Source organism: Chaetura pelagica, unplaced genomic scaffold (assembly GCF_000747805.2).
Source record: "Chaetura pelagica isolate M959 unplaced genomic scaffold, ChaPel_1.0 scaffold3, whole genome shotgun sequence".
Lineage (NCBI taxonomy): Eukaryota > Metazoa > Chordata > Aves > Apodiformes > Apodidae > Chaetura > Chaetura pelagica.
In genome coordinates, this window is record NW_009952974.1 from 7061308 (window position 1) to 7068660 (window position 7353).

Here is a 7353-nt window from a genome sequence, read left to right on the forward strand (position 1 = left end):
AGCCTGGAGGGGGCTGGCAGAGGGATGGGGAGGCACCTTGTCGGATCCAGGTCACCTGGAGCTCCTTAGAGCACTGGGGACACACATATCCGTTGCCAAAAGAAGTTACGGGGCCAAGGCTGGCAAAGAGGCGGAGGGAGACAGAGCCGAAGAACCTTGGGAACCCGGTCTGCACAAGCCCTTCAGGTATCCTGGGTATCATTCCCATGGAGCACCACCACCACGGGACATCCCTGCATCTTTCTGGTGTCCTGGACGTCCCTCTTGGAGGGAGGGAACCCTTGTGTCCCCGCTGGGGAGGAGCAGACAGCCCCTCCGGGGTGCAGAGCAGGGCGGGCTGCATCCCACGGAGCGAGGACATCGCCGGGCCGGAGGCAGGAAGGAGATGCAGCTTTAATGGCATTTGTCGATGTTTACAACGTGAGTCATCCAGCTAAGCTGCCGTAAATCAGCACCCCAACTCCCTCAGAACCAATCGTGCCCTCTCCTCTGTCGTGTCCCCCCCCCCCCCCCCCAGCACTGGATGAGTGCCTGGCTGCTGCAGAAACAACCTCATAAATAACAGCAACAAAACAAATCCTCCTGCAGCCACGACGTGTGCGCCAAGCACGAGACGAACGCCTCCCATCCGTCACTTTAATGGTTGTACTCTGGAAATTAAACCTGTCACAGCCCATCAAGGTGAACATTTTAACTCTATGACATCCTTTCAACTCCCCTCCTCTTTCCTGGCACTCTTTATTTTTGTTGCTTGCCTTCTCTCCTTTTCCTCTCTGTCCCTGCCATCTGGGTCCTTCCCAACTCACCCCTAACCCAGCGTGCCCAGCACCAGCCTGTGGTCCTCTCTGTGCTTCCCTGCTGCCAGCAGATGAGGTTGTACATCGGCTGGTAGCCTTTAGTCCTGAAGGTCTTGCAGCTGTGAGCTGGCACCTGCCAGCATCTCAGTGCCCAGCCCTGTGTACCTGCTGGGAGTGGTACATTTCTCCTGGGGCAATGGATCTCTTTTGCCCCTTTATCCCTACAGGGCAATGGCAGTGAAGTGGGTACCATCCTCTCCTACTGCCCTCTGCCCTCTTCCTTTCCCTTCCTGTCCTTTTTTCTCCCTTCCCCATATTTACTCCTCTCTTGCTCTGTGTTACATCAGCCATCACAAACTCCTGGCAGCTGGCTCACATATCCCCCTTGGAGCAAGAGCTGCACCCTGCCCAGGACCAGAGCTCCCTCATGGGCAGCTTCAGGGCTCTAGACACCTCCTGCATGAGCAGTGGGCCCTAGGCTGAGTTGCCTGGGAAAAGAAGACCTGGGCAACAGCATCCCCTGATGCCTCAAAACAGGGGAAGCTGCTGAGTTGCCAGCAGCCACTGCAGGTCACTATGACCCCACACAGGACCATTGTCTGTCCATCCATCCATCCATCCATCCGTGCATCCATCCATCTGACCATCCATCCATTCCCATTCTCCTCTCCCACATCACCTGCTTCCCCTGTACATCCTTCTGTCCCAGAAGCATCATATCTACCCCTCTGCCCCAGGTGCTGCCCCATGGCAACCCCCACCACTGCCGGGCATTATCCAGTCCTGGAAGGTGTGACAGCTCCACACCAACTCTTACCTGTCCCATCCCTCACTGACCAGCTGCCAGAGGTGTCCTGGGGCTCCCTGGGAGCTGCTGTCTCTTGGCAGCTCCCAGGCACACAGCAGGACCCAGGGGCAGGCAGCCCTCCCTGCCACCCCCAGGAAGGAACAAGGAGAAGACAAGAGGAGGCAGCAGGATGTGAGGCAAGCAGGAGACACCACAGGCTGCTGGGCATTGCCGGGCCGGTCGCTCTGCCTGCACAGCCAACTCAGTAAGCCCAGGAGAGGCCCAGGAAGCCTGCAGGAGGCATGGGAGGTCTACAAGGTCTGCCAGGATGCTCCAGCATCCTGAGGACAAAGACGCCCTCTCACGGAGATCAGGGCTTAAAGTTCTTCTAGAGAGGTGGCAGAGGGTGTAAGGTGTCCTTCTGCTACCAGAGCTTCATGTGAACTGAAGCAGAGCTAGCAGGGTCCCAAAACTATCATGGAATGAGCAGAGAAAGTGGCTGACTGGGGTTTAAATATTGCCCGTTCAATATGGGAGAAGCAAGGCTCACCACAGCAATGAGCCCTCAAATCAGCCTTACCATCACCCTAAACCCAGGAGGGCTCCATCCCCACCTCACTTTAGGGCAATGCCACACCAATGGAACCCCGCTGATTGCAACAGGGAAAACAGCACCACTGCATTAGCTGATTAATCAGCTCTGCATTACAGGGCAACTTAATTTTGCTTAGCAAAGCACAGACCCCCCAGGGATGCAGGGTGGTGGCAGAGCAGGCAGGCAGGCATCCTGGGCATCCTTCTCCTCAGCCCTTCATGCTGCCAAGGGCAAGGGCAGCTGGCATCATGCAGTGCTGTGCTGCTCCAGGCATCATCATATCTGTAGGGAAGGGACAGGGCACAGTTTAAGGAAGGTCCAGGGTCTCTCCCTTCTGGCTGTGCCTACAGACTGCCAGGTGTGCAAGTTCCCTGCCCTCCCTCTGCTTCCCAGGGACCCCAGCAGGGCAGTGTGGTGGCAGGACAGGGGCACAGCCTCCCATCCCCTAAGGAAGAGCACAGGCATCCAGATAACAGCTTTATAGGGGAGGGATGTGGGGACTCCCCCAGTACACACAGAGGAATAATTACAAGTTAAATAGGATCCAAACACACATAAGTTAAAGGTGGGCAGGTGCCCTGCAGCCCCCACCACTCCACCCGGGCACAGTCTGTGTCTGTCAGCAAAGAGACCCCCAGCACAGCAGGCTGGCTCCTCTCCCAGGCTGGTTCCATCCATCTTTCACAACACAGAGCCGATCTTCCTCTCCGTGGCACCCATCTCATCCTCCTCCTCTTCTTCTTCCTCCTCACCACCCGAGCAGGAGGAGTCTGGGCCATAGCCCACCTCGGCAGTGCTGCAGTGCAGGAAGCCTGAGCTGGGACTGCACCCCATGAAATCAGGGCTCTCAGCAGCTTGTCCCTGGGGCTCACTGGGCAGAAGCTTCTCACAGGTTTTGCTGAGCCCTCGTTGCTTCTCAGCCTCTGCCTGAGCCCCCTGCTCCTTGGCTTTGCGGCTCCGCTTCCACTTCATGCGCCGGTTCTGGAACCAGATCTTCACCTGGGTCTCGGTGAGGCTGAGAGAGCTGGAGAACTCGGCGCGCTCGGCGATGGACAGGTACTGCTTCTGCCCGAAACCCGAGCAGGAGGAGTCTGGGCCATAGCCCACCTCGGCAGTGCTGCAGTGCAGGAAGCCTGAGCTGGGACTGCACCCCATGAAATCAGGGCTCTCAGCAGCTTGTCCCTGGGGCTCACTGGGCAGAAGCTTCTCACAGGTTTTGCTGAGCCCTCGTTGCTTCTCAGCCTCTGCCTGAGCCCCCTGCTCCTTGGCTTTGCGGCTCCGCTTCCACTTCATGCGGCGGTTCTGGAACCAGATCTTCACCTGCCAAGGGAGACCCCCCAGGGGAGAGTGTGTCCCCCTGCCACATCCTGTCCCCACTCACCCCCTCGCCTTCCCTGCATGGAGGGTCCACCCAAAGCCTCTTTACTGGGGGGCATTCCATGGTGCTGCAGGTCTACAAGGAGGCTGAGGATGTCTTGGGGTGAGGAGTACCCGGGGGGCTGCTCTCTTCCCCCTGCCCAGCCTCTGTGGTGGGCAGCCAAGGACAGAAGGGACCAGCAGTCCTGTGGGATCTTCAAGGACATGAATGAGGACATGAAAAGAAGAGTTTCAGCCCCACGAAAAGCCCCCTCCCACTGTGCAGGGCAGGATGGGAAGGCTCTGAAATCTATGTTGGGGGTGGTGGGTTTAAAAGACAAGCAGTATTTCTGGGGGACCTTCACAAGAGGAGAGTCTGGAGCCCATCAGGCAGGTTTCTGCAGAAGATACCCTGTGAAGGGGTGCTGATGAGGGCAATGGGGTGTGGGACAGATAACTGCCAAACAAGGGGCATCAGCATTGCCCATGACCTTGACTTCCCACCCCACAGCGCAGCCCCCCACCTCCCTGGCAGACAGCTGTTGCCATCCTCCATTCCCCCCAGACGAAGGTACCTGTGTCTCTGTGAGCATCAGTGACGTGGCCACCTCAAAGCGCTTGGGTCTGGACAGGTATTTGTTGAGCTTGAACTGGTTCTCCAGCTCCAGGAGCTGCTGGCTGGTGAAGGCTGTGCGGGGCCGGCGGCACTTCCCCATCAAGCTGGACTGGGGGGCAGCTGTGGGGCAGAGAGCCGGGGGGGCAGGTCAGGGGGTGGTGGGGCTGGGGGCTGCAGGGGACATCCCCTTTGCAAGCCTGGGATGAGAAGGAAGGTGAACTTCTCTTATATCATCTCCCGCCCCAATAATGGCTTTATTGCCTGGCTGATAGGAACCAGCGAGATACGTTATCAGGCCTCGGTCTGCAACTGGGATCAGTCCTGTGACTGAAATTAAACCTCCTGCTTTTATTGCCAGGCCGCGCAGGTGGCTGCCCAACTGCCAGGGGCTGCGGCGCGGGGCTGCCCGGGAGCCCCGCTATCTCCCCGCAGCCCTTGAAGGCAGCGCGGTGCTGAATCAGGAGGCAGCAGGAACAAAGGGACCTTTGAGAGTCCGGCGTGGGGTGGCTGCTGCGCTGTGTTTGATCCCTGCTTATCTCCTCTCCCCTGGCTTTATTGTCCCCCCAGGGTTCGGCTTTTACTGCTTCTCCCAGCAGCGCGGTGGCAATGAAGCCCAGAGGTTTGCAGCTGGGAGTAAAGTGCCTGAGCGGCACTGAGGGGGGGGCATCAGCGGGAAAGGTCCTTGACACGTCCCCGCTGCTGTGTCTTAGCAGGTGAGACAGAGCATCACGGCTCCAGAGACATCCCCTGCTTGGTGAGGGTAACTCCAGCTCACCTGCTTTACAAGGTATGGGGCACTATCCGTGCTATCTCCCTCAGATTCCAGCTTTGATCCCGACCTGCCCATCTTCCAAGGTGTCCACCAAGTCCTTCACAAACACAGCAGTGACGCATCAGGCAGGAATTTATGAACGGGGCACTAACTGAACATGGTCCGGGTTTGATCCCAAGTATTTGGATGCTGGGTGGGAATGTGTTGAACAGGTTGGGTGGGGCTCTGCCCTTCCTTCACCCGCAGCCCCTCAGTACCAGGAAAGACAGCCTGTGGGACCCAGCTTTCAGCCTCTGGCCAGTTAAACTAGGGATGCAATAGGGGCACACAGTGACAGTGGCTCTGACGTGCACACCCTGCATTATTTTGCACACAAAACATATTCAAGGCTAAAACCATATAAGAAGCTCAGGAAAAATACAAATGTCAGATGAAAGATGGCTCAGCACTGCAGAGCTCAGATCCTGGCTGGCTGTGGGTGCTCTGCCTGTGCAAATCCTCAGCAGAGACGTGGGACTAAACAGACCCAAGAAGGTTCCCTTCTGCTAAGGAAAGGAGCTGCCATGGTGACCAGCACCTTCAAGGATGGGGCAGCCCAAGCTAAGTCCCCTTGCAGCTCCTTGGAGGGTGGGGGGAGAAGGTGAGAGATGCATCAGAAAGAAAAGGAGAGGGAATCCATCCAGTCAACGCCAGTAGGGAGCACAGAGCAACCCCAGGCAGTGTCTGGCAGCTCAAGGGCTCCAGCAGCCAGTAAACCCCCTTTGCTGCCAGAGACAGGAGGGTGCACGGGGGGCCCAGTGCCCCAGTCCCTCTGTGCAGGCTGCACTGTGCAGGCTGGCTGTTCTGGAAGAGTCCCTCTGAGCAGGTCCTCTTTCTGGGCATGGTCTGTAGCAGATGCACTGGGGAAAGAGAACGGAGGAGGTTGTGCCCACACCCCAGCATTCAGTAATCCATGACTTCTGTGCTTTCTGGAGCTGCAGGCTGTTTTGCCAGGATGAAGAAATATCATATTCCCAGCCTGAATTCCCCACCCCAGGGGAGAGCCCAGGGCTCAGCTCTTAGGGCACTGCATCCTGCCTCTGGGGAGCATAAAAATCCTTCAGACCACCCTGAAATGTTCCTCTGTGCCTCCTCCTGCAAGGCCAGATGTGGCTAGACTAAAAACAGATGTGGGAAGAGGGGAGGCACAGAAGTGAATCTCAACCCCAAAAGGAGGGGGAGTTCAGTATATCCAGCTTCAGAGAGATTGGAAGGGAGCTTGCTTTAACAACACCCTCCAAAGTACCCCTCAGGTAAGATGCTGAGGACTGCTTGTTCTAGCAGGGAAGAGATCAGAAAGTTTGCCTGAAGGCCCAATAAATCCAAAGGGGATATATCCCAAATAACTGGGATAACCATCTGCTGGAGCATGGTCCCTCTGCCAGCCTCAGTTTCTCCATTTCAGTGTCTCCAATTCAGGCTCAGTGCAGTCGTATCCATTACAAACCTTGTACAGACTCTGACTTCACTGGAAATCCACCCTGTCTCCTGCCCCTGTGTTTACAAAAAATCCCACCCTCAAACACCTCTGTTGTGTTGCCACACAGATCAAGCATCAGAACAAGCCTAGCCAACACAGGTAAGGCTGGCCACCAGACTGTGATCTCCTCTGACAATGCACCCTGCAGCAGCTACTGTCACCCATCACTGTTGCTCCCCACCCTGACTTGTTCAGGATTTTGCCTGTGGATGGGATGGAGCAAGACCAAACCTACACAGTCCTAAGGTCTACCTGAACTGCAGCCGCCCATAATGGCAGCTCAGGGTGGATGTGAGCCACCAATGTCTCTGGCTTCAGACCCTCTGTCAGCTTTCCTGAAGGGTCCTGGCTCCTTCGCACAGGGAGAGCAGAGAGTAGAGAGGGAAGATGGACTGCAGTTTCCCGCTGGGGAAGAAGCAAAAGAACGAGGAGGAAGCAGAGTCTGACAGTATGAGGTAGGTTCCAGTTTCCCATGCAAAGAGCAAATGATGTTTTGTGGCTGCTAGTAGCTTCAGCCTGTCCTGTCAGTGTGGTTGTGTCCTGTCCTGTGGCAGGCTGTCATGTGGACATGGACAACAACCTCCCAAGGGATGCACAAGGAGCATCCATCCTGGGCTCGACTCCCCCAGTGCCTGTCAGTTGAGCTATGAACCCCTCCCCATAAAATCAACGTCTCACAGGGACAGTTAACTTTTAGGGGGAGGTTCTCCCCCCATCCAGCTCTGCCTCAGTATAACACCTTTGCTTGCCAAAGGATTTCCTATCTGCCCAGCCATCTTCTCTAGTGCCACATCTATAATCAGAGTTTGTCTCAATAACCCTTCAGCCTGGCAGGGCTCAGACCCCTTGATGACTGTCCAGTGTTTGGCTGCAATACCAGTAAATAAATTGCTTGGCAGGGAGGCAGGGAT

At 56.5% G+C, this 7353-nt stretch overlaps 2 protein-coding genes across 2 annotated transcripts in view; both read right to left on the bottom strand.

Annotated features, from left to right (window-relative positions):
- Nucleotides 1-1623, bottom strand: part of CCDC108 (coiled-coil domain containing 108) — a 31426-nt gene extending 29803 nt beyond the window's left edge. The window contains exon 1 of the mRNA XM_009996262.1: nucleotides 1615-1623. Within this exon, the coding sequence (XP_009994564.1) occupies nucleotides 1615-1623 (9 nt within the window). The remainder of the gene's footprint in view (nucleotides 1-1614) is intronic.
- Nucleotides 1624-2860: 1237 nt separating this feature from the next.
- On the bottom strand, nucleotides 2861-5082 carry LOC104387493 (motor neuron and pancreas homeobox protein 1-like). Its single transcript, XM_009996263.1, has 3 exons — nucleotides 5076-5082; nucleotides 4111-4271; nucleotides 2861-3499 (listed from the first exon to the last, which is right to left on the bottom strand). Exons 1-3 carry the CDS (start codon nucleotides 5080-5082, stop codon nucleotides 2861-2863), a joined length of 807 nt encoding a protein of 268 aa, XP_009994565.1.
- Between the last annotated feature and the right edge of the window lie 2271 nt (nucleotides 5083-7353).